General features: G+C 41.5%; 2 protein-coding genes across 12 annotated transcripts; one reads left to right on the top strand and one right to left on the bottom strand.

Moving 5' to 3' along the window:
* Window positions 1-12469, bottom strand: Acot13 (acyl-CoA thioesterase 13). The gene is given in 3 exon segments (NM_001106111.1): window positions 1-245; window positions 2392-2576; window positions 12155-12469. Coding segments are annotated over 3 exon segments (423 nt in total). The 5' UTR covers window positions 12236-12469; the 3' UTR covers window positions 1-88.
* Window positions 12470-12570: 101 nt separating this feature from the next.
* On the top strand, window positions 12571-23908 carry Tdp2 (tyrosyl-DNA phosphodiesterase 2). Of its 11 annotated transcripts, XR_015640932.1 has the most exons (9): window positions 12571-12839; window positions 12919-13004; window positions 17341-17511; window positions 18190-18281; window positions 19246-19364; window positions 20675-20738; window positions 21409-21491; window positions 21681-21851; window positions 22879-23908. XR_015640932.1 is itself a non-coding variant. In XM_087591327.1 (8 exons), the coding sequence occupies exons 4-8, from the start codon at window positions 17460-17462 to the stop codon at window positions 23152-23154; spliced, it is 690 nt and encodes a 229-aa protein (XP_087447453.1). In that variant the 5' UTR covers window positions 12571-12839; window positions 12919-13004; window positions 13402-13532; window positions 17341-17459; the 3' UTR covers window positions 23155-23908.
* The last annotated feature ends 3237 nt before the right edge of the window (window positions 23909-27145 follow it).

The following is a 27145-nucleotide window of genomic DNA, read 5'->3' as shown; positions in this document are numbered from 1 at the left end:
GCTACTTCTGGTTTTGATCATTTATTTCAGAAAATTGAAATATACTATACTCGGCATTGTTGGGCGTCTTCAGGTCATCCCGATGTTCTCAGTTTCCCAGATGCTTTGTGTGTCTGCCTTGTGCTATTAATTTTCCTGTGGCCTTGTTGGTCAGATCCACTGAGGCAAATGCCAGCGTTCTTCCTTGCTTCAGAATATGTGCTGTGATCACTATTTCTTCTCCGATCTTAGCAGGTGACATGTACCTTGAAAGAAAACAGGTTTAAATACAGTTAATGGCAAGGAACTGTTGAAAGACTGTGACAAACTCCTAGCAGCTTTCCTGTGTAACCTACGAGTAATTTTGGTACCAAATCCAAATGGCTGGGCTGCATGAGATTCTACCTGATCCATCCTTCATTTATCCATGTGGTTTTTTTTTTTTCACATAAAAATGGTATTTCTATGCCTTTAAAAAAGTTTTCTATTTTATATTTATTTGAAACCATTGAACAATACCTCTAGCTTTCATTTAGTCTGCTTAGTTTCCTAAGTGAAGTATCTGGGTGTCTATAGCTCACTGGCATACTTTATTCAACTGCAAAATGACAGTATAAGAGCTACAAGGAGTGGGCTAGAGAGATGGCCCAGCAGTGAAAGGACTGGCTGCTCTAGAAGATCCATGTTCAATTCCCAGCACCCACAGTGGCAGCCCCCAACTCTCTGTAACTCTAGTTCCAGGGGATCTGCTGGACGATTCTTCCAACCTCTGGCTCCTGTATGTATGTGGTATACATGCATGTACTCTGATACATACACATCAAATATGAAGTTTCTAGCCATCAGAAATGGCATATACAGCTGTCCTGTATTCATGAGGATGCTATAGCAAATCTACAAATGCTCAGGCCCCTTATCTAAAACATGCAGGTCAAGATCTACTTCACAAGCAATTGCTATTTTAATTATTACATTTGCATTTATTTTGTGTGTGTTTGTACACATCATGGTGTTTGAGTAAAGGTCAGCATGAAACTTGACGTCAGTTTTCTCCTTCTATGTGAGTTCCGGGGTTCGACCTCATGTTATCAGGTTTGGCTCTTACCCACTAAATCAGCTCTCTGGCCTCACAAGTTGTTTATGATCTTATCCACCAGCTCGTCTTATCTTAATTATGCGTCTACCTGTGTGGATGTGTGCATATAATTGTCCAAGGAGGCCAGAGGTGTCAGTCAGTCTGCTTGATGTGGGTGCTAGGAACCAAATTCAGGTCCTGTACAAGAACGTTAAGCTCTTAACCACTGAACTATCTCTCCACCGCTTCCACCCATTTAAGAGTCCTCAAGCAAACATATCTCCGATTGGGCTCGTTCACTACACAAGGTGAAGTAAGGCGCACTGAACGTGGCTCAGCACAGGCCCTTTGCTGTCCATCTTGTCTTCTATACGCTGTCCTGTGATTTCCTTACTGAACTCTCAGTTTACTCCCAGGCTTAAGAGAAACTGATATGGTTTGAGGTTTTTTTGAAACTGGATCTTGTTTTGTAGCCTAGGCTAACCTTGAACTGAAGGTTCTCTTGCTTCAACCTCCCAAGTGCTGGGATTACAGACATGAGCTGCCAGCCTAGCTTTAGAACTCAAATTTTCCATTTTGGAATAATGGCTTCTACACTATTTCCAATAGTGACAGGCTGAGGTCTAGAGCACACACTACAGTGTCATTTAAACAGTAGTCACAGGAGATATTCAGGATCCCTTCTTGGCACCTGTGCTCACCTTGTTGCAAGACTTTGGTGATACATGGAAACTGGCAAAAACCTTCCTCCAGGTGCCATTCACACTTTTCTTGGGGCTGGGTGTGGATAGGAGTGGGGAACACCGGGTTTCACATAGCGGAGGGATGGCTTTGACCTCCTCTGATCCTCTGTCTCTACCAAGTGTTGGGATTAAAGCACCACATCTTGCTAATTAGTGATACTTCTTTTTCAGTTTCGATGCTTTTAAACCAATCGGCCTGGATAGAACTCAGAGGTTCACCTGTCTCTGCCTCCCAAGTGCTGGCATAAGTGATAGCCTTTTGATTTGTTTTGTTTTTGAGAAAGGATTTCTCTGTGTAGCTTTGGCTCTCCTGGAACTCATTTTGTAGACAAAACTGTCCTTGAACCCAGAGATCTGCCTGTTTCTGCTGGGACCAAAGGAATGTGCTTACAAGTGATACTTTTAAGGACTCTATCAAAGTTATAAATCATGAGTTTAAACAACTGTGGAGAAAACAGTTGACAAAAAGGGACACCTGTCCCCAAAAATGTACAGATTTTTGTCATTATCCTTTAAACAATACAGTGTAAGTTATCTGAAATGAGTATCAGGGTTTTTTTTTTAACTCCTCTGGGATGGCATCTGGGTACATACGTTATGTTCATGTCAATACTGACTCCGGGTGCCCCTCTTTCTGTGCACATTAGAGCCATGGTGGATATGCTGTCCACAAGGGTTGCCGTCAAGCCGCCGTGGAGAGTACCAAACTTATTAGTGTGCTGCTCCTCCACTTTCATTTCACAGATTAGCTTTTCAGGAGCAGCAGAGACAAGTGTCACCTAAGTTATAAATGTAAAAAGAAAAAAAATCGAACATTAATCCTGTTGTATTAGAATAGCTCAAATACAAAGTGCATGGCAAGAATGATCTTGAAGCAGGAAGCTTGGTACAGAGGCACACACCTGCGACTCTAGCATGCATGCCAAGGGAGGAGGACTTGCTGAATCAAGGTGAGGGGGGCTACAACAGTGAGTTCTTTAAAAATAGGTATTTTATTTAAAATTATGCTTCTATGTGTGGGTCTGCAAGCATATGCATATGCATGTAGGTTCCGAGCCCAGAACAGGGTGTCAGACAGTCTGGAGATGGAGTTACAGTTGTAAGCCATACCCAACCTTGGTGCTGGGAACCAAAGTCAGGTCTTCAGCAAGAGTAGCATGTGGTTTAAGCCACAGAGCTGTCTCTCCAGCTCCTTGGTCTTTAACTAAAGTGCGTGTGTGTGTGTGTGTGTGTGTGTGTGTGTGTGTGTGTGTGTGTGTGTATTTTGTTTGCGTGTATGTCCAGCTCTAAGATATTGTCTTTAAAAAGTCATTTGCAGAAACAGAATCTGCCTAAAAAGGTGGGCTCCAAAATCCACTTAACTTGCCAGTTAATGGTAGAAATTAGCATTTGTATAAATAGCTTTTATTTTTGTTTACTTAATTCTTTGGATTAGAACAGCTTATTTTCTAGCTCAACCTCTGACAGAGTCCAACTTTCAGAGTGACCTGTGACAGGAGTGTCACAGATCCCTCACCCTCAGATTCCTGCCTGCTGAGAACTGGACCACTGATTCTGGGTCTGTATGCCAGGAACACAAGTTGGTTTTAGAGAGAAAACCAACGAACAAACAAACCCAAACCAATGTTTTGTTTGTTTGTTTTGAGTTTTTCTTTTTGCTCCTCCTCACTTTGCAGAGTTCAGATCAGTGGGCTGAGAGATAGCCCAGCAGGTAAGAACATTTGATATTCTTGCGGAGGGCCCAAGTTTCATTCTTAGTGCCCACAGAGCAGCTCACGACCGCCTGCGACTGCAGCTTCAGAAGATTCTTCTGGTCTCCACAGGTACCTCCATAGGAAAATGTACACATAAAATAAATATTAAAAAAATCAGTGTTGTGCATACCAGGACCTCCTAATGTATTTTTCAATACTTAAATTTACTATTTTTGTAATTGAATGTCTTGTGTGAGTCTGCATTACGAGTATGCCTGCTGCCCATTTAGTCAGAAAATCCCCAGGTTATAGATGGTGGTGAGTCACTATGTGGGGATGGGAAATGGGAACCATACCCAGGTCCTTTGCAAGAGTGACAAGTGCTCATAACAGCTAAGCCATCCCCCCAACCCCTCCTGATGACTTCTGAATATTTATTTAATATTAATATTGAGACAGAGTCTATGTAGTCCTGGTTAGCTTTAAACTCAATGTCCTCTTGCCCTAGCCTCCTGAATCATGGCATCACAGGCCTGGCTCTTTGAACCTTTTCTATCAACTGACTCCCAGAATCTGTCATCTTATAATTACCCATAAAAAGGTTTAAATTTTTATATAAGCAGGGTAGTTTTCTGCATAAATCAATGAATAGTTGAAAACAACTTAAACACGTTTAGTCATTCATCAGGTTATGAGTGTTAGTAAGCTTAAATCAGAATCCCATTTAAACAGAATGCAGAAGTGAAACAATAGAATTCGGCCAAGTGAAATTCTGCTTGAATTCCGATTTCCAAGGTAGAATGGAGAACACTGTACAAAAGATACAAACATGGAAAGGCAGTGTTCCCTCTGAAGTCCTTTCAGAGGTCTGTCTATGGTGGCAGGCATGGTTTGTTTCCCTCCTCCAGCACCTGCTTCAGAAACTGCAGGTATGTGCCACCATGAACCGGCTTGTTCTCTCCCTCTTCCTTTCCCCACATCACAGATTTGCTTGCAAGCAGGTCATACACTGGGAACATTCCTCTATCAAAATCTTTCGCTATCAAGACCACATTTTTGTTTTTCCCAGACAAATGTATAATGACCTCTAACTTCTTTCTGAGCTTGCCTCTACCTTCTGAGTGCTCGGATTACAGCTGGGCCCACCATGCCCAGTTGCCCGGAGTATACAGTACTGGGGACTAAACCCAGGGTTTTGTGCAGGCCAGGCAGTCTACCACTTGAGCTATAATTCCTCAGTACCCTCATTTTTCTCTTTTTAAGGATTTGCTGAGAGCAGAAAATTTTTCAATCGCTTTACTGTGAATTTTCTTAGAGGTTTTTTTCTACAGTTTTCTTCTTTTATTTCTTCATTTATGTATTCACTGGACTGCAGGACATTTTCGCCTCTAATATCCTGGGACCTCTGTAGTACATGTGGCTTGACAAAAATGTTGACTATGTGATATATAGTTGTTAAACACTATGCGGATAACTTCTATTTTGCTGATATACTCAGTAGTCCATTTCAGGGTCACTTCATATGTGAGATCTGAGATTTGTTCCAGGTATGTCACCTCCACATACCTCCTGTCTTAGGGTTTTACTGCTGTGAACAGACACCATGACCATGGCAAGTCTTATAAAAGACAACTTTAATTGGGGCTGGCTTACAGGTTCAGAGGTTCAGTCCATTATCATCAAGATAGGAGCATGGCGGGGCTGGGGATTTAGCTCAGTGGTAGAGCCCTTACCTAGGAAGCGCAAGGCTCTGGGTTCGGTCCCCAGCTCCGAAAAAAAGAACCAAAAAAAAAAAAAAAAAAAAAAAAAAGATAGGAGCATGGCAGCATCCAGGCAGGCATGGTGCAGGCAGAGCTGAGCATTCTACATCTTCATCTGAACACTGTTGGTGGAAGACTGGCTTCCAGGCAACTATGATGAGGGTCTTAAGCCCATGCCCACAGTGACACACCTACTCCAACAAGGGCACAAATCCTAATAGTGCCATTCCCTGTGCTGAGGATACACACGCCATCACACCTCCTGTCATTAATATTTTAATTTTTGAGACAGTCCAGTCTGACTCTATCTCTCAGAAACCTTTCCCCACACACCCCAGCCTCCACCCTGTGTTGGGCTTATAGGCACACTCTACAATTCCTGAATTCCAATCAATGACTTAAAAATTAAAGGCTACGTAGCTTCTACTAGTTTTTATTCTACAAAGACCATAAAGGGGGGGGGGGAGCCTGAAACAATATAAGCCACCTCAAACAATGCTGTGTTTTATACAACTGGTAATTAAAAAGGAAAAAACTCAGGGTTGCTTGTTTATATTATAGTAAAGGGCCCAGTCACAGGATGTTCTCACAAACCAATACTACATAGCAGGGAGGCCCAGAATGTAGCTCAGGGCCTTATTATATATGCTGACCAGGTATTCTGTCAGTGAGCTATACTCAACACTGAATCTTTAAGTAAAGGATTGGCAGGGCCAAAGGAATGAGTTTCGTTTTTGTTTGGAGATTAAGTCTCAAGGAGTCAGAGATGAGGATGACCTTGAGCTCCTGATCCTCTTGTCTACCTTCCAGATGTGCCACCAGCCCCAACTACGTGATTGAGATTTTGGAGAGCCTGCTTTTGGAGAGCTCAGTCTTAAAGTCAGGCATGTAAAGTCAGCAGTGGGAAGTTACTGTTGACCACATGAATGGAGGTTTGCTTCCCTGCCTCCTCTCTCTTTTCTTTTAGAGGAGGTCTTACTGTGTTGCTCAGGCTGCCTTCAAACTCAAGATCATCTCTTTCAGCCTCCTGATTGTTGAGATCATAGGTGTGTGCCACCATGACTAGTCTGATACAGATTTCTTGGAAGTAGATACGTTTTAAAGTAAAGGAAGCCTTTATTTCCTTGTTTTAATGTACCTCACTTTCAAAGCTGTGTTCTTATGAGGGATTAGGAAAGGCTTATAGGAAAACGATACCTGAAATTCTTATACAGGCCAGTTATCGAAGACAGGAAAAAGCCAGACAGTCATGAAATCTGAGCAGTTCCTGGAGGTTTGTTCTTTAAACGTTGTATTTTACTCATTGGTTTGTATGCATATGTCAGAGTGCCTGTGGACAGGACAACTTGCAGGTTGCTTTTGTCTTTCTAATACATGCCAGCTCTTTAAAAGCTTAGTCCTTAAAAGTTCCCTTTCACCTTTAACTCCAGCACTTTCGAGGTACAGGCAGACAGGTAAGATCTCTGTGAGTTCCAGGCTAGTCTGGTCTACCCAGTGAGTTCCAGGAGAGCCAGGGCTACATAGAGAAAGTGTCTTGAGAAACAAACAACAAACACATTCTCTTTGAGTCTGGAGCGTTGCTTTGGCTAAGATGACAAGAGCAAAGCTGGTGACAGATTTTTCACTCCAGAACTTCGCTGTGTTCACTTTCAGTCAGTGTCTTGCAGTGTTCTTGTTTGTTTATGTATTTATTTAGTGACAGGTTTTCACCATATAGCTCAGGCTTGAGCTGGGCTGGACTTGGAACAAACCTCCTGCCTCTGCTTGGAGCCCAAGTCTGTTCCATTCCCAAAATGCCAGGAGTTGAATGACTTCTGTAGGTTGGCATGAACTAAGTCAACTCTGACACACTGGACTCTTCAGTTTATTAAAAACATCGTTTCAGCTGGGCTATGTTGTGGATACCATTGATCCCAGGAGGCAGAGGCAGGTGGAACTGTGAGTCCACAGTTAGCCTGGGCTACACAGTAAGACCCCTGCTTCAAAAGAAAAAAGAAGCCTTCCACATGCACATGCACACACAATCTTCTGTTTCTTTCTATGTGGCCTTCAGTGTGAAGTCTCTTGCCAGCACCTTATCTACTCATGGGTTAAATATATAGGACTCATGCTGTTACACCATTTTCAAGCTCCACCCACTTCACCATCTAACCTCAAATGCTATTACAGATAGCCATGTTTGAGTGACAAGCATAGTCCTCTTCCTTCATTTATTTTCCCAGTGATCTGCCTAATAACATCGATGCTTGATTCACTGATTTCCAACATGCTGGGCTCGGTAATTCACCTATAATCCTGGCATTTGGAGATGGAGGCAGGCTGATTTCAAGAGTTAGTTCGAGGTCATCCTCAGCTACAGAGCAAGTGAGTTCAAAGCCAGGATGCATGAGACCCTATCTCAAAAATTTCAAGTACAGGGCTGGAGAGATGGCTCAGCTGTTAAGAATGGGCATTGAAGGGGTTGGGGATTTAGCTCAGTGGTAGAGCGCTTGCCTAGCAAGTGCAAGGCCCTGGGTTTGGTCCCCAGCTCCGGAAAAAAAGAAAAAAAAAAAAAAAAAGAATGGGCATTGTTCTTCCAGAAGTCAAGCGTGCAGTTCCCAATACCCAAGGCGTACTTGCCTATAACTCCAGCTCCAGAGGATCCAATACCTTCTGTGGCCTCCATGGAAACTGCTCTCACAAGCACATATTCATACACAGACATACACAAATCCTCACAAAATAAAAACTTCGGAAACCTAAAGTATTGCTTGCCTTAAGTCTCTGGTGTCACATTTACATGACCAGAGGGTCAACCTTCTTTCATAAAATACTAAGATGGTCCATGGTCCAGGAGTGATATGCCAGCTAACGAAAAATAATATACAGAATCAGTTATTTGTTGGTACTGAGCTGAACCCAGGGCCTCGTGTGTGCACTTCCCACTGTGTAACAGCCCCACGTCCTTAGATAGCAACTGGTAACCTGAGATTTAGGGGAAAGGTACAGTCTCTCACGTGCCAATATATGAGGTGTTAGGGTAAGGACACAGCATATATTTAGAAAAGACAGTTTAGCAATGGAACCAGTTTGGACTCAAGGCAAAGTATTTAATTCAGAACAGCCTAAGTCAAGATTCCTCCACCTTAGCTCTGCTGCCACGTGGACTGGGTAATTCTTTGTGACGGGGGCGCTGAGGTGCAAAGTTGTGCACTGTGGGCTATTGATCACCACTTCTAGTCTCTGCCCATTAGATGTCAGAACAGCTCTGTTTCTTATTCCATTAAAACTGTGATTTAAAAAAAAAAGTCTCTAAAGTACAAGTGTCTTCCCCACAGGACAGAGTCAATGTACTCATGAACTCAGCAGTGGTGGGTGTCAGAGTAAGTCCTTCACAGAATCGAGTTGGTTAGCACTGCAGCGTGGAGGAAAGTGGCTCATGAGTCTCCACCCCAGCTGAGGAGTTCTTGAGAGGTGACTACTTCCGAGGGAGGGTAAACTCCAGTTACACTCCAGCAGATGGCCCCACACTCAGGAGTATATGGACAGCATAAAACTGGACTTAATGGTTTTTTGTTTGTTTGTTTTGTTTTTTTTAAAGCTGGTTATGATGCTGCATGCCTTTAATTTCAGCACTTGGGAGACAGAGACAGAAGGATCTCTGAGTTCAATGTCAAGACTACAGCCTAGACTTCTCAGGGGGCTCCAGGACAGCCTTCACTAAAGTTGCAAAAAATAACAAAAAAGGCTGCCAGGCCCAGTAGCAAAAGCCTTTAATCCTAACTCTCAGGAGGCAGGGGCAGGCAGATCTCTGTGAGTTTGTGGCCAGCCTGATCTACAAAGTTGAGTTCCAGGATACCCAAGGCTGTTACACAGAAAGACCCTGAATTGGTAAAACCAATCCAAAACAAAATAAAACAAAAAAGGAGCATCAAATTGAGAGGCAGCAGGAAGTGGATCTGGGAGGAGTTAGGGGAGAACAAGGGAGTGAGTACGATCAAAATACATTCCTTTTGAAGTTCTCAAAAAATAATCGATGAACAAAAATGTTTCAGAAAACATGCTGCTTTATATAATGAAGTAGTGCTCAATTTTAGAATTGAAAAGGCCAACTAGAATCTATGAATTACTGTAAATGTGTCCTTGGATAGGTCTCCAAAGGAGGCAGCCAGAGAAGGCTGATGAAAATATCCAAGCCTCTGGTTGGAATCTAGAAAGTCTCTTGCTTTATTTGCAGAACCTAAAACGTTATAAGCACTAAAGAGAATTCCAGCACTCTTCATACTCAAATGTCCCTATAAAGAGGGTGTTAGAATAAAGTCCACGTTATCTACAACATGGAATAATCTTTCTAAAAGGAAGGCAAGGTCAAGGACTTCTGTCCTGCATCTGGCTGGAAGCTCTTTTGCAGGCTCTGGTTTGAATGCGTTGTGAAGCCCAGGTTTATTCACCAACATGTGGTAGTATGTCTGATTCTACTAACATGGTGTGTAAACTGTATGCCCTTGTGACTGGATTTCCAAAGCCTCCCACTAATTAGATGATTTGGAAAATTTTGAAAGACTCCATTTTTGGAAGCAAACAAAACTTGCAAGAACGGAGGGAAGACAGCTTCCTGCTAGCCGGGTTGCCTCTGCAAGTATGGCACTTCAGAGACACGGCATTATTAAGTCCCACTCAAGGAGGGGTGGGCTTTTCAGTGATCCACTTGCCTCCGAGTGATCTGGACTCTAAAACACTCACTAGTTCACTATGTTAGCAGGCCCATTGTTGGTACCCTACCTGGGGTGAATAGATATTTGTTCATGTTTCCCCAGGGAAGTTACATGGTAGGAAAACATGTTTTATGTAGACATAATTTCTTTTATATTTCTTCTTTTGAGACAAGGCCTCTTATGTAATTCAGGTTGGCCTTGAACTAGGTATGAAGCTGAGGACAATTTTGAACTTCTGACCTTTCTGTCTCTACTTGCCTGTATGCTCCTGGGATTACATGAGTATCCTATCACATCTGATTTTCTGTGACATTAGAGATGTAATCCAGGGGTTTGTACATGTTAGGCAAGCATTCTACTGGCCGAGACACATGAGGACAAAGAATTGGAAAGGGAAGTGTTAGGTATTTTGTTTTGCTTATGAAATCAAGGCAGTTAGACTTGACCAGGATGCCGAAGTCATTGCAAAATTAGCAAGTATAGCAATCTTTTATGGACCTTTGGTAACAGCACATGAGTAGTACCAGCACACCAGGAGACAGAGGCATGGAAGGTCAATACAAGTTCTAGCCCAGTCAGGATCCTGTCTCAAACAAAACAAAGGAAACCACAAAGCCCACACATATACATATACAAACCACTATACAAAAATATATACTTTAGTCTTAGCTTCTCATCCCACATGACCTTTTATCTGTTGTAAATCAAATTATCAACCATTCAATGACTATTTTATTTTATTTTATCAACCCGTGTGGCTTAACAGCCACTAGCTGCTACCTATAAAGACTTGTGCAGTGTGGCCATTCATACTATAAATGCGAAATTTATGCTGATTTTTTAAAAAATAAGTGTTTAAAAATAGCTTTTTTTAAAAAATAATTTATTTTTTGGTGGGGGTAGTAGGGATTTGTTTATGGAACTAGCTTACACACTGGCCTATATCAGCCTCCCTTATCCTGAGATTACAGGCAGGTACCACCAAGCTGGACTTAGGAATGAGAATTTTAACTAGTTACTCAAAGGCAATCAAACCAATGTCAAAATTATCTCACACAAAACAGTCAATCGTGGTGGCACACACCATTTATCCCAGCACCCAAGAGGCCAATGAACCTCTGTGAGATCATATCCACATATCAAGTTCTGGGACAGTTAAGGTTACACAGAGAGACCCTGTTTAAATAGAAAAAAAAAACAAATATTCCAAATATTATACTACCCACAAGGGTGAGGAAAGCTTAAGGAGAAGTAGCTATGGAACCCTACCAATGAAGGACTCCTGCCTGCAAGCTTGCTATTAACTACATCCCAATTCTCAGAAAGATGGTTTTGTTTTGTTTTTCTAAAAAAAAAGAATTAAAATTCCCTCTTTGGTCAATAAAATTCTTTTTAGGTAATATTATCTTTCCAAAAGTCACTGTCAAATGATGCCCTTGTTTTTTAAAAATATTTCCTATTGGCAAACATTAAATACATTTACCTAAGTGTTATTTCCTACTTTTGATACTTTATGAACATACTTAAACAACCCGAGAAGGGGTGTTCAGGAGAAAGATTTCGAATGCCTGTAGTTGACTAATATTTATATTTCACACCCACATTCTTTTTAAATTTCCAAGTATTCTTTCTTAATCAGAAAAATAGACGTACATGCATTAAAACACTTATTAAAAAGTCTCCAAGTTCCCAGGTTAAGTGTCTTTTCAACAATACCACACGCTTGACTTCTGCTACTGATACTTATTAAGGATTGTTTCCTATAAAACACAATGGCTTTCTATAAAGTCTGGAAAATAATAAAGTATATTAGTTCATGTGGAATGACAGGGTGCAGGCACTGGTCCTGGTTAGCTCTGTAGCATTCTAGATCAGCCTACATGAGTTTTCAGACAACCTGTTACACAGAAAGACCAAGAAACACAACACAGGTACAGGTTGTTCCCTCATTCACTTCTGCACCTCAAACGTACTTGGAGCTTATACCTCACAAGAAATAATTCCCATATACTAGTCCTGCAGACTCCAGTGTCTCGTTAATGGTACATACAGACTTTCCTCGGCGCATTCCAACAGTTTGCTGGTTTGAAAAACCAAACAAGCTTATTTACGTTTCGATGAGAATCTACGCACTTCCCCTGCATTTGACAGGCCACTAAGGTGTTTTATTAGGTTCGTCCCCATCACCAGAAGCTTCGCCTTACAATACCTTTTCCAAAACTCTATCAAAACCGGGAACTTTGAACATAACCTTCATTATTTCCCGTAGATTCTGGGTCATGTTGCTCATCGTGGACGCAAAGCAAGAGTCTGGGCTCTGCGAGAATGAACTTTGGAAGAGACGTTTGTGAAAGTACAAGGACGTGGACCGTCAAGTCTGCAAGCCTGGAGGGTTTCGGGTCGCGCTCCGGAGAAAGGTCGCGTGCTCCGGTTGCCTAAGACCTTGAAGAGCAAGTGTTACCTCCACCCTCTAGTGCCTCAGTGCGCACGCGCAGCATTTAGGCCTTCTCCCCCCCCCCTCGCCCCCGTCCCCGGCCCGCTTCTGCGCCTTGCTTGCGGTGGGCGGGGACCTGAGAGGTGCGGCCTGCCCGCCGGAAGGTTGACGCGGAAACACTCGCTCGCAGCGCGCCTGCGCAGGTCTAGGCCTTTGCGATCGGTCGCGCGGAAAGTGGGGTGAAGAGCGGGTATTTTGAGGAGACCCTGCAGCGATGGCGTCTGGCAGCAGTTCCGATGCGGCGGAGTCGGCAGAGCCGGCGGCGGCGCCCGCAGCAGCAGAGACGGAGGAGGATCAGGTGAAGAGGCGGCGGCTTCAGTCCCTGGGATTTGCGTTGGTGACGAGCTGCGACACTACGGTGGCTTCCACTTTCCTGTCGGAGAACAACTGGCAGACGAAAGTAAGTTCGCGGTTCTCGATTCCGCCGCCCTTCCCAGGTGGGCGAGCGCGCCCTGCATCCTTGTGCTTTTACTTTTCAGAAAGCGTTGAGCGCCTTCTTCGAGCAGCCAGAGAACGACCTAGCGCGGCCTCACCAGCCTCCGACATCCTCCAAGTCCGAGGACTAGTAAGCGACCGGGGCAGCTTGCGGTGGGCGGGGAAGGGTCGCCTGCTGGGATGGAAATGTCTGCCGGAGCCCCCGGACTGGGAATAAATGGGAATGCTTCTGAGGAAACCCGGTCACTTCCCAGCGTGACTTGCCTTTGTTGTTTTGGGACGGGGGTCTCACCATGTGAACCAAGCTTGCAGTCCCACCCTTGATCCCTGTCTGGCCTGAGTTGAGTGTGTAGACCAAGTTGGCTTCAAACACAGATCTACCTGCCTCAGAATAGAAAGAGCTGGATATAAAGTGTCCACCACCACACTTGGATGAAGTTTTTGTTTAATGTTACGGTTATTTGTTCTTTTTTGAGACAGAGGCTTGCAATAATCCTGACCTCCAGCTCTTGAATCCCTTGTTCCAGCCTCCCTTTTGCTACCATTACATCTGGTTCTAGCACTCCCCATCTGAAATGTAACATTGTTTGAGACATACATCCAAGGCTGACTTGGAACTCCTGTGTGGCCTTCCACTTGCCCAGTACTGGGACTAAAGGTTTGTGAAACCCTGGCTACTGAAATACACTTACTGACCTGAATTATTTACAAATGGAGATGAGAAAAAGATTGAGGTAGAAATTTTCTACTGAAGAATGGTAACTTGTGTGTGTCTCCTTGTTTCTACATTGATTACCTGCTCTCTTCTTGCCAAAGAATAGTGTTTTTTTCCCTTTGAGTCGGGATCTCACACTTTTGTCTAGTTTGGCACAGGTTTGTGTGTAGTACAGTCTGGCGTTGAGCTCCTAGCAATCCTGCCTCAGCCTTTGGGAATTAGTCATCAAGCCACGTTCAATATTTGTTTTAAGTGTATGCTATTCCTGTTGTTTTAGTGCCCTACCTCAAATTTTTGTTGTGGTTCTTCTACTGTTTGCAGAATAAAACCAAGGTGCTTTACTAGGCCTTTTAGGAATTGGCCACTGTTATTTCCAGAGTCTCTTACATGGGAATTAATTGTCTGTGTCAGTCAGAAGAGATGGGTAATCATCATAAAACAGTTGTGTTGAAATTACTTGGAAAGTTTTTTAAAAAATGTTGGGGCACCACACTCCACAGATTAATAAATACGGGGTGGAGTCCACTTATCCAGTAGTGACTTTTGATTATCCCCCACCTGTGTGTAGGTTAGAAAACAACTCCCATCACCAGAGCTTCCAGGGACTAAGCCACTACCTAAAGACTATACATGGACTGACCCCTGGACTCTGACCTCATAGGTAGCAATGAATATCCTAGTAAGAGCACCAGTGGAAGGGGAAGCCCTGGGTCCTGCCAAGACTTAACTCCCAGTGAACATGATTGTTGGGGGGAGGGCAATAATGGGGGGGAGGATGGGGAGGAGAACACCCATAAAGAAGGGGAGGGGGGGTTAGGGGGATGTTGGCCCGGAAACCAGGAAAGGGAATAACAATCGAAATGTAAATAAGAAATACTCAAGTTAATAAAAAAAATTAAAAAAGAAAAAAAGAAAAGAAAACAACTCCATCTTGATGAAGGCTGGGTTTCTTAAATGACCTGCCAGGCTGTGTGGCTAACATTTTTACCAACTGAGCCTTATTTGAAGGCTGTGTCCTTTCTGTCTCCGAAAAGATCTAAAGGAGCCCAGAGCAAAAGACTTTGTCTTACAGTTTTATTACTTAGAATGTAGACCTTGAGGCAGCAACATTACACCACTTGGGAGTCTGGTAGTCATGCAGACTTATCAAGCTCCATTCCAAACCCACTGAATGAGAGTCTGCTTTTCGTCAAAATCGCAAGTGGCTTAAAGTTAAGGAGAGTGGAACACAGAGGCCAAGGTTATCACTTTAAGGAGTCAATAAATGATGCTCCCAAGATTGACTAGGTCTTTCAGTTACTTTAAGGTTTTTACTTAGCACCGCATTTAAAGACTTTTTTTTCCTTTCTTTTCTTTTTTCTTTTTTCTTTTTTTTTGAATGAAATTTATCTCTCAGGTTTACAGTTTTCCCTTATATTACAATAAGAACAGACAGCACACACGCATATGTATCTTGAAGAGCAGCTTGTGAAAAAAAATGACAAATAAGGAATCTGATCCTGTTAATGGTTTTGTTTTTAAAAGTATGTACAAGCTTGATCTTTATGCAGGTGTCCATAGAGGCCAGAAGAGGGCATCAGAATCCTTGAAACTGGGATTAAATGGTTATGAGCCATCCATGCTGCGCTTCTAGGACTCGGTCTTCTGCAAGACCCAGTGCTCCTAACACTGAGCCGTCTCTTCTGTCTCAAATGTTTTCAGTTAAAAATGAAGGGCTTAACATCTGACAAGGTTCTGAAATTATGTAGCCTTTCCTCTTCAGTAAGGATGCAGAAAAAGTATATTGAATGTTAGGAAAGGGGGTTGGGGATTTAGCTCAGTGGTAGAGCGCTTGCAAGGCCCTAGGTTCAGTCCTCAGCTCCGAGGGAAAAAAAGACCTTCGGAATGTTAGGAAAGAAAGCTTTCTGAGATGTGTGAGGTTCCCAAAGGAACTTGGCATTAGCATAGGTTTTGGTGCTCTTTAAAATTACTTTTATACATACTGGTGCTTTTTAGTCAGACGTGGTGGCTTATGTTACTTGGGAAGCTGAGGTAGGATTGCCAAGGCCTTGAGGCCAGCTTGGGCTACATATTGAGTCCTAGAGCAGTCTGGACATATACTTGCTAAAGTTCCCACTTTATAAGCTTATAAGTTTGAGGTCACCAAGTATACATTTCGAGACCTTGTTTCAAAGAGCGCGTTGCCACTTTATATTTTGCTCTGGAATTGGCATTAAATTATCCTGCATCAAGACCTTGGCCTCTAATCACTAGAGCAGGTGACAGTGAGATAGAAGATGAACTTAGAATAATCTACAGTGCTATAAAGTAAGGGAGTAGCCAGAGAGCGACAGGAACATTCCAGGAAAACATAGGAACCAATGTAAAATTGGAGACAATGAATATGTGGGTATTTCAGAACAGGTTGACTGTACAATAAAATGAATCCATATTTAGGTAAGTACCAGCTGTTGGTGGGACAAGTGTTGAATGTAGGAGAATTTAAATTGCTAAATTTGTAAGGCTTGAGGAATTAGAAAAATCTTCTGAGAACTACTAGAGGATGTTTCAGATAAGGACAGTCAATGGACAGTAAAACCAGGATGAAAGTTGAGTCATAAACAAGACGCTTCCATGTTAAAACCCACAAAATACTAAGTAGAAAGGGAAAGAACAGTACTTTTCAGTGCAGATATTTGGTTAATTCCTTAACCATGCATTGTTAATGCTGTCATCCCTGCTCCAAAGTGCATAACTAGAGTTGTAAGAACATATCAAGCTTAATTGAAGATTGTATAAATCTTCAAAAAATGCCTTGTGAGAAAGACTAAATGTGAGTGTGTGAGTGAATGGAGTTCATGGTTTAGGTCGTATAGTATGTATGTAAGCAAGTCTTTGGAAAAGGGTAGAAGTAAGTGGTTTGGAAAGAGACTAAGGTAGGTAAGTAATTGTTAATTAAATAAGATGTTAGTATTTGGAAGTTTTGGGTACATCGTTGGTTAGGTATTTACTATTTTCGTGTTTTGACAGTAATTGTAAGAATCAAAAGTTACCAAAATGCCTGAAGCTGACTGCTTCAAAGAAAACCATTATTTGTGGGCATGTGGTAGTTATATGGTTAGTGTGCAGGAGGATCACCTTGTAAAACAAGGAGGCAGAGTTTTTGAAGCAAATCTAGGAGAAAAGTGTTCCCTTTAAGGGCAGACACACATGCCAGTATGTGGAGACAGGACAGTGTGCAGCTCTCTTTACCATATGGGCTCTGGAGATAGAACTCAGGCCATCAGGTTTGGCAGCAAGCCCCTTGACGCACCAAGCTCTCTCCAGCCCAGCCTCTTTTCTATAGAGTCTTAGGATTCTTCAAAGAAAGTTATTTATAGGATATGTATCTGTTATCCGAAATGCTTGGAACCAAAATTATTTCAGTTTCATTGACAATTTAGGAGATAAATTTTCTGATGAGGAGCGATTTATTTACATCTTCAAGTTGAGGGCAAACATGTACAGTAATACAGTCTGTACATCTGTTTGGAAACCAGAAGTAGTAGTTCTTGATTTTTCAGACAGTCCCTCACTGGGACCATGCACTCAATGTTTAGGGTAAATCAGGCCTCAGGTGTTTATTGATCTCAGCCTCCCAGTGTTGAGATTACAAGTGTGCCACAGCTTCCAGTGTTTAATGTGGGGTTCTTGCCTCCATAGCCCCCAAATACAACAATTCATAATTTGTTTTTTTTGTTTGTTTGTTTGTTTCTGTTTTTGATCTTGCCAGTGTTGATCTAACCAATGAGGATGCAAATGATACCACCATTTTAGAAACCAGTCCATCTGGAACTCCTCTAGAAGATAGCAGCACTATCTCTTTCATTACCTGGAATATTGATGGATTAGATGGATGCAATCTCCCAGAGAGGGCTCGAGGGGTGTGTTCCTGCCTTGCTTTGTAAGCCTTCTCATTTCCGTGGTAGGAACTCTGATAAGTGTTTTAATGGTTCTACAAAGCAAAAGTTCAAATTGTGTACTTGAAAATTTGACTTTAAGGTCAGCCTTAGAGTAAATATTTAGAGTTGAGGTGTTTTGATCTAGGGAGGGTCTCAGGGTGAATTGGAACACCAACTTATATGAGATGCTTTTGAATTGTAAACTTTACATACGTAGTAAATTTGTTTCTAAGTATTGAAAATTACCTAAAAGATCTGATTCTGGCCTCATGAGAGCTTTGTGACTATGTAAAGCACTGAAGCTCTCTGGAGCTATTATCACTGGACAGCTTTTAAAGAGAACCTGAAAAGATAACACTGAATACATCTCTTTGTGTATATAACCATTGCAGATGCTCAGTGTAGTACATATAGTGTTTTCTGTTATAATGTGTGTGGGTGATGTGGGGGGGTGCTGTTGGGATTGAATTTGGCCTTGTCAGGCAAGTGTTGTCACTGAACTACATACCCAGTCTGTTGGTCATTATGGCATTGTGAGGTAAATAATATATAAAGGTCAGTATAAGCCTTGAGGACTAGGGGTCCAGGAAACAGTTGTTTTAAATGTATATATTGTGAAGTTTTTTCTAGGTAGCTGAAAAAGAATGATCTGCTGATGTTAAATTGCTCTTTTTAATTAGGTACAGTCCGGACGTGGTATTTCTACAGGAAGTGATTCCCTCCTACTGTGCCTACCTAAGGAAGAGAGCACGCACTTACAACATTATTACAGGTAATGCATGCTCCTCTTGCCATCTAAACTACCTTTTTCTTTGAAAAAAGATCAGTGAAAGGGAAAAAATGAGAAGCTGTTACAAAGGGCACAAATGGGTTTAAGGAAACTAAGCAAGACACAGGATACTTAAAGGATTTGCAGTTTAATGTTAATAAATGGAAAAATAATTGAAACAGATATTTCTTTTTAGGAAAACAAAGTTCTAAAATTTCAGATTTGTATATTTTGAGGCACGAGTGCATTTGTTCTTACTTAAGCATCATTCGTATCTCCTGTTAAACTTTGATAAGGGACAGAAACATAGCACTTGTTGACCTACTTCAAAATGGATGCTTAAGGATTTGATCCCACTTACTGCTTTTGCTCTGTGCAATAGTAAGGGAGCTTGTGGTAAAGTACAGATACATGGTAAATCTCCAACCCCAGTAAACCTGTGCAGAGAACATACAACTCCGTTACAGTAATACTACTCTATTCCCCAGCTGTGAAAGTCCTTCCTACTGGGGCTCCTCTAGGCCACGTGGTTTTGCCCCATCTTCTCTCCACCTCCTCTTCCTCCATCTTCCTCTCTCTCCTCCATCTCCTAGTCTCTTCCTTTTTCCTCTCTGAAACCTCTAGCCCCACCTTTCACTCCCACTGCCCAATCACAAGTTCTAACCTTTTTTTGACTAGTTAAAATGGGAAGAGGTTCACATAATTCACCGGAGTATGTGACTCACTCCTCCACTCCTGGTTGGGGCAGAACTTCTTGAAATGGAATTAACATAAATTCACATAGTACCAGGCAATCTACAATATTTCCCCCTTTTTGTCTAATTAAAGGGCTCTTTTCTCTCAGATATAAATTAAGCACAATTATTACAGTTATGTAATTTATAAAGTATGAGATACAGTTAACTCCCAGTCCATTGATTTTGTCAATTGATGTTCTTCCCTAAATTTTTTCCACAAATGTTTGAAGGTAATGAAGAAGGATATTTCACAGCTATATTATTGAAGAAAGGAAGAGTGAAATTTAAAAGTCAAGAAATTATTCCTTTTCCAAATACCAAAATGATGAGAAACCTTCTGTGTGTAAATGTAAGTTTAAGTTTGGGGTGGTTTCTTTCTTTTTCTATTTTTTTTTTTTTTGGTTGACTTTTGAAGGAATTGCCTTTATAGATACATTTATAAAGGCCTCTGTGTGTGTATGTGTGTGTATGAGTGTGTGTCTCTGTGTGTGTGTGTCTGTATCAGTCAGTCAGAACTTTTAGGACTCAGTTCACTTCTTCCATCACAGGTTCTTGGGATCAAACTCAGGTTGTCAGAGGCTCTTACCATATCACTGGGACAATTTTTTAAACCCTATTTGTGTCTGTCTGTATGGGTGTGGAGGTCAGGACAACTTCTAGGAGTCAGTTTTCATTTCCCACTGTGGTTCTGTGTATTGATTTCAGATCGTCAGGCTTGTGGAATAAGTGAGTCATCTCACTGCCCCTTTATGGACATATTTTAAATAGTCTCAGAAAACTTGGATTTCATATAATTTTAGATGCAAACTTTAAAATGTAAAATAAAAATGCAAAAATGCAAAATAAAAATGGTAATGGGGAGGATGGGGAGGGGAACACCCACCTAGAAGGGGAGGGGGAGGGATTAGGGGGATGTTGGCCTGGAAACCGGGAAAGGGAATAACACTTGAAATGTAAATAAGAAATACCCAATTTAATAAAGATGAAAAAAAGTTAAGTAAAAAAAATGCAGAGCTGAATTCTTAACTGATTAGATATTTTCTTAAGAATGTGACAACACATTAGGAGATGTTGGAATAGATGTCACCTTGTTGGAGGAAGTGAATCACTCTGGGGTTGGGCTTTGAGACCCTCTTCCTTACCATGTGGGAAACAGTCTTCTCCTGTTTAACTTTGAACAAGATGTACAACTCTCAGCTTCTCTCGTGCCATGTCTGCTGCCTGGACACTGCCATTCTTCCTGTTACAATGATAATGGACTACACCTCTGAACCTGCAAGTCAGACCCAATTAACTGTTTCCTTCATACGAGTTGCCTTGGTCATGGTGTCTCTTCACAGCAATGAAACTTTAACTAACATAAAGTCTGAACTAAAAAATGTCCTACAGCATATGCTGTTTCAAATAAAATTCTCTAGTTACACGTTAAAAAAAAAGGACAACAGTTGGCTAAAGGAGAACATTTGTCAAGTAATTTGTTCTAGCAATGAGAAAAATAATACAGCACATAGATAGCTCTAAGGAACTTTAGCTCATAGCTGGGGGAAGGCATGGTAGTGGGTGTGAAGCACCTAGGGCTTTTGTAGACCAGGCTGCCCTGGAACTCAGGAATGAGATGGATATGGTGCTCAGCTTTCTCTTTTCTCCTTTTTTATTCAGTGCACGAATAGAACCCTGTGGAAATGGAAACACCCATGACAAACCTTTGCAAGTTGCAGCAAGGGTAAACCTGTGGGTGTGGATGAGCTTATGTCATGTTGGGGTGATCAGCACTGTGTTAGTTATTTTTCCAATTAGTATAACAAAGTGTCTGACAAAGGCAATATTAAAAAGAATTCATTTTGACATATAGTTGTAGGATACTGACATGGTGGTAAGGCAGGAGCAGCTAGTCACATTGTGTCCACAGTTAGAAAGCAAAATAAGGACTTCTGGTGTTCAGCTCGCTTTCCCCCTTTTTTTCAGTTTGGGACCTCATCTCCCACTGGGGCCCCTTATTTAACATTTTAGGGTGGGTCTTTCCATCTTAAGGAAGCTAATCTGAAATTTCCCTCAGACATTCCTAGAAATTTGCTTTCTAGGTGATTCTAGATTCTATCAAGTTGACAGTATTAACCACCATCCCGAGTGTGGAGAGGTAGTGGAGTGTTGACAGGAGATTAAAAAGTAGGCAGGATCCAGATTATAGGTTTGAACTGATTAAAATGACTCTGCAGGCATTGCAATAGGCATTGCAACACATTCCGTGTGTTAGTATCTTAATTGTAAATGATAAATGACTTCATTCAGGTAACTGATTATTTTGAGTGTGGGTTGTCTGTGTATACAAGTAACTCATGGCTTCATGGAACCGGGAAATAGCTGTCCTTTTATCTGTTTGGGACCTTTTATAGCAGTCTGTTTACCTTGGAATTGGATCCTAGAGAGGTGTAAGCCATTGATGGCCTGGAGCTACTGGAGAAGGGGCACAGTTGAGGTATTATATGGATAGTTCTTGTTTCTAAATAGTTACCATGGGTGGGAATGTACCTTCTGCTCTTCATTTAGGAATAGTACTGACTGGTTTCAGATGAGTAAATACATTCCAGTTAGTTAATCTGCGGTTGGAGCCTGTTACTAGCACTAGTGGTCAGTGGCCAGTTCAATTGTAATTATTCTGTTGTAGGTGAGTTTGGGTGGAAATGAATTTTGCCTTATGACATCCCATTTGGAGAGCACAAGAAAACATTCTGCTGAACGAATAAATCAATTAAAAACTGTTTTTCAAAAAATGCAAGAGGCTACAGATTCAACTACTGTTATATTTGCAGGAGATACAAATTTAAGAGATCAAGAAGTAAGTAACAGAATTGATTCAGTGTTTGTGGGGAGAGTATTGCTATTTAATTTGGATTCATTTTATTCAAGGTATTATGGACTTGAAATACAAGGTAGGAAACACTGTTGTATCTTTTGTATAAAATGTGCACAAAAGAGGCCTTTACACTATTAGGGGAAACCCTGCTATATTATATTAGTTAGATAAATGAGTATTAGAATAAGATAAGAATTATAAGAATTTTAATTAAAGTTAAAATAGGGTATTTGTAGCATTCCTACGTATAAGAAGACCTAATCCTCTTATGACTTGAAATCAACTTTTTAAAATACTTTATTGCTGGGTGCTGTGGCCCGTGCCTTTAATCATAGCACTTGGGTGTCAGAGACAGGCAGATCTCTGAATTCAAGGCCAGCCTGATATGCAGAGTGAATTGTAGTACAGCCAGAATTACACAGAAACCCTGTCTTGAAAAACAATAGTCCTGAGAGACACATCCAGAGCATGTCCAATACAGAGGTCAGTGCTAGCAGCAAACCACCGAACTGAGAACAGGACCCCCTTGGGGGGAATTAGAGAAAGGACTGAAAGAGCTAAAGGGGCTTGCAACCCCATAAAAACAACAATGCCAACCAACCAGAGCTTCCAGGGACTAAACCACTACGGAAAGACTATATGTGGACTGACCCAGGGCTCCAACTGCATATGTAGCAGAGAATAGCCTTGTTGGGGCACCAGTGGAAGGGGAAGCCCTTGGTCCTGCCAAGGTTAGACCCCCAGTGCAGGGGATTTGGGGGGGGGGGCAATAAGGGAAATGTATAGGGGAATACCAGTATGGGAGCAGGAGGAGGGAATGGGGACTTATGGACAGGAAACTGGGAAGGGGAATGACATTTGAAATGTAAGTAAAGAAATATATCTAATAAACAATTAAAAAAAAGAAAAACAACAAAAGTTGCACTTACAAGTGATAATATCAAACACCTTTTAAGTTGAGGTGGGGAGTAAATATATAAACCTTACATAATATTTTTTCTCTTGCCAGGTTATCAAATGTGGTGGTTTACCTGACAATGTTTTTGATGCCTGGGAATTTTTGGGCAAACCTAAGCATTGCCGGTATACATGGGATACGAAAGCAAACGATAATCTCAGGATTCCTGCCGCTTGTAAGCATCGTTTTGATCGAATATTCTTCAGAGCAGAAGAGGGACACCTTATTCCCCAAAGTTTAGACCTAATTGGGTTGGAAAGACTGGACTGTGGTAGATTTCCTAGTGATCACTGGGGGCTCCTGTGTACCTTGAATGTAGTATTGTGAAAAGCTTCCCAAATTCCAGCTCTGTTTGCACTAGTTCTGAATTTGTACAGATCTCAACCTTTAGGAAAGCTAGGTCTAATACAGAAGATTTAATAAACTGAATGATTAATTCACCAAAAACAACTGACCTTTTACTTTGTATCTTGTGTCCTCAGAGTTAAGAACCCATGTTTGTAACAGATCAAAGCATGCTTATGATCAGAATGTGTGGGCTTTTGTCTACAGGACATTGCCTCTCTCTTGGCTTGTAACAGACTCATTGTGCCATCAGGACTTCAAGTAATGGCTGATATCTCAGGACTCACTCTTTTTTGAATTTACTAAGAGAAAAAGTAAGCCTTTGCATTCTTGAGACCGCATTGTCTTACATTCTGTAGGTTCGGAAACTTAAGTGAAAAAGCCATGACCATCTGTAGTAAAGGAGAGGACAGCTGTTGTATAGCAGAGTTAATTTGTCAGCTGTAGTATATAGTGACTACATGATGAATTACATTTGCACTTTGAATTCCAGTGCCTGTTCTGATGGGTGTTAGTGATTTGCTGATAACAGATAACGTTCAGCTTGACAATGACTGGATCCAGCTTAGCAACATGAGGTTTTTTTTCTAAGAGGAAAATTCAGAAGAAAAGTAGCTTTCAGTTTAGTTACTGGTAAAATGGAAATACTTTGCAGAGACTGAATAAATAATACTTTTGTAAATGTTCTGTAAAGAAATGTACCATAAATAAAGTGTTTTATTTGTTTGTACACTAAGTATGACTTTTTTTTGTCCGTGGTGGGATTTGTTGCTCTATTGCCATTGGGAAAACAGCCTTGCGTATTACTTTTCAATGGGAATCACCAAATGTGTTTTGTTATATTAAATTCCTGATACTTTGGAGGGTGGGGCAGGAGGATTGTCATTAGTGTTAAGGCTACCCTGGGCTATAGAGTTAGACACTGACAAAAATGGGGAAATTTAGAATGAAGTGTCATTATTTTTACCTGTCATTTCCAAATTAAAACACCTAAAAACAATTTGAACTTATAATAGGATGGTATGCCTTTCATACTGACAAGGACAGGAACTGTCTATTTTAACCATAATTTTAAACATTAAAGCTTGAAGGAGCAGTGTGATGCACATTAGGCAGTAGAGGAGGGTGGAGCTTGAAGGAGCAGTGTGATGCACATTAGGCAGTAGAGGAGGGTGGAGCTTGAAGGAGCTGTGTGATGCACATTAGGCAGTAGAGGAGGGTGGAGCTTGAAGGAGCTGTGTGATGCACATTAGGCAGTAGAGGAGGGTGGAGCTTGAAGGAGCTGTGTGATGCACATTAGGCAGTAGAGGAGGGTGGAGCTTGAAGGAGCTGTGTGATGCACATTAGGCAGTAGAGGAGGGTGGAGCTTGAAGGAGCAGTGTGATGCTCATTCTTAGGCAGTTAGAGGAGGGTGCTGCTTACTCATTTGGTAGAGTTAAATTCAAAATACCACAGTATGTAACATTGCAGAAGCATTGAAATGGGTTAATACCACAATATGAAATATGTACATTATTAGGCCATCAATTATAAAAAAAAAGTAAAATTTGATTTATGTATGTACATGAAATACTTTCCTTGTTTAACTCTTATGACAAAAAAATGCAACATAAGCCACTGTAGTCTTTAATGGGCAAACTGAAAGATTTGAGAACCTAGTAATTTGTAATTTTTTTAAGATTTACTTACTTTGTGTATATGAGCACACTATAGCTGTCTTCAGATATAACAGAAGAGAGCATCGGATCTAGATGGCTGCGAGCCACTGTGGTTGCTGAGAATTGAACTCTAGACCTCTGGTAGAGCAGTTAGTGTTCTTAACCACTGAGCCATCTCTTCAGTCTAATTGTAATATCTCGAGCGATTTTCTTCATTTTGTTTTTGAACAGAAAAATCTCTCCCTTGGTGAAATTCCTACTCTTGATAGCAGACAAGTAGTCTGCCATTGAACTATATAATGAGGCCAAACATTGAGCGTCCCTATCAAACTTCACTTTGTCCCTCCTTCAGAAAGTGTGCCAAGTTGTTATTGCTCAGAATTTCTTAGAAAACAGAAGTGAGCAATCAGGAAAAAAAAAATCTACAAATGCTTGAATCATTTCTTTTTAAACCTGCCTGGTAAATAGCGAGGAGGGGGGTCCTCAGTGAATGTCCACTGAATATAGGATATGTAGTTTCACATTAATCCAGTCGGCATTTCATTCAGCACACTGATGATGGACAAATGAAAGAAAAGCTGCTTTTATTTTTTGTGGTAAGCAGTTTGGTTGTTTTGGAGGGGTAGAAGTTGGAAGTAGGTCTCGTTTCTTAGTCTATGGGGATGTGTAGTTATCTCCATTAGTATCTCTAGTGACTTTGGTTTGCTCCTAAATTTGTCATGGTGAGGACTGGGAGCGGTGTACACTGTAACTATTTTCATCTTTGTCAACAACTCAGTGCCTCCTGGATTTTTTCACTGCATTTTTTCATTTCTCTAGCCATCATTAAATATGTACCATGATTGGAGAGAGGAGGAAATGTCTTCCTTCAGTGAGGTTTGGTGTTGGCCCTCTAAGCCCGTTTAGTGACTGAATTAATGATTTTTCCCCTTTTTAGTCCATGCTTATTTTTACTCTTCTTAGTCTTCGTTTTTGGCTTTTCCAGGCAGGGTTTCTCTGCATAGCCTTGGCTATCCTGGAACTCCCTCTGTAAACCATGTTGGCTTTGAGATGTGGCTGCCTCTGCAACTGGAGGGCTAGGACAAAGGCTTAGGCCCTTTCTCAGTTTTTTTTTTTAAAGATTTATTCATTTACTATTTATAAGTACACTGTAGCTGTCAGAAGAGGGCATCAGATCTCATTACAGATGGTTGTGAACCACCATGTGGTTGCTGGGATTTGAACTCAGGTCCTCTGGAAGAGCAGTCAGCGCTCTTCACCACTGAGCCATCTCTCCAGCCCCCCTTTCTCAGTTTTATAGCTCACTCTTCACCTCCTTAGTATCTCCATTAGTTAACACGTTCATATTATAAGGTGTTTTTAAATGTATGATGTTGTGGAAGCCAGAGGGCAGTTTGTGGAGTCATTACCAATTTTATGTGTGTCTTCAGGGATCTAACTTAGGTTATCAGACTTTAAAGTAAGTCCCTTTACTGGCTATCTCACTGCCTTCCCCTTAAAAGAAAAGTCTCATTGGGCTGGGCTGGAACTTGCTAGATAGGCACTTGGATGGCTTCAAACTGATCATCCTGACTTGCCTAACTGTATCTGGCTTTTTAATTTATGGTTTGAAAGTGTTATGTAGCCATTCTCCTGCTTCAGCCTCATGAGTCCTAGGGTGTACTACTGATCTTGTGTCATCTCTGTTTTCTAACAGGAGACGTTTAGGTTTGTAACTTGTCTGATGTGTCTCCACAAAGATGACAGTGCAGGCTTATTCTGGTGTGTAGCTCAGTCATTAAGCCATGATGATGGAATGAGTAAGGAATATTCTGCCCACCCTTTTGCCCCTTAATACCAGTTTGTAGACACTTTCTTATCCTTATTATACTAAAAATGCAAGGAATAGTGTTCCACCAACTTAGAATTTCCTGACTCAAGATTCCCACTACAAGTCACAAGTGGTGAAATGCACTCAGCACCCATTTAAGCTGCAAAGTAGAGTTGGTCTGTGTCGACATAGGCTCAGTTTACCGTCCTTGATTTGAAAGCAGCACTTATAATCAAGTAGATAAATTATGAGGGTGGAAGGGGTGTCATGCAAAAGGCTTGGCTGAAAACAAGACTTGAATAGTCAGGTGACTTGACTGAGTAGTCTGAGGCAAGCAGTGCTTGCTATCGGGTGGAGCATTTTTCTAGGAGACCTGTCCATCCTTTCACCAGTTTAGAACCATGGCAGGAAAGAGGTGGGCCAGGGACCAGAGCAAGGAAACAAATGGAGGCCCCTCTGTTTAGTGGGGCAGTGCGGGCTGCGGCACAGGCCATCCCTAGGGGCG

The sequence above is a fragment of the Rattus norvegicus genome, chromosome 17 (assembly GCF_021556685.1).
Source record: "Rattus norvegicus strain SHRSP/BbbUtx chromosome 17, alternate assembly SHRSP_T2T, whole genome shotgun sequence".
In the NCBI taxonomy this organism is placed as follows: domain Eukaryota; kingdom Metazoa; phylum Chordata; class Mammalia; order Rodentia; family Muridae; genus Rattus; species Rattus norvegicus.
This window is presented reverse-complemented; position numbering and strand designations above follow the sequence as displayed.

Bases quoted from the DNA above. Each gene is read 5' to 3' on its own strand.
- Tdp2 (XM_087591327.1), top strand. From the start codon at position 17,460: ATGGATGCAATCTCCCAGAGAGGGCTCGAGGG. The intron at 17,492-18,189 runs GTGTGTTCCTGC...CTTTTTAATTAG, and splicing joins TCCCAGAGAGGGCTCGAGGG to GTACAGTCCGGACGTGGTAT. The intron at 18,282-19,245 runs GTAATGCATGCT...AAATGTTTGAAG, and splicing joins CACTTACAACATTATTACAG to GTAATGAAGAAGGATATTTC.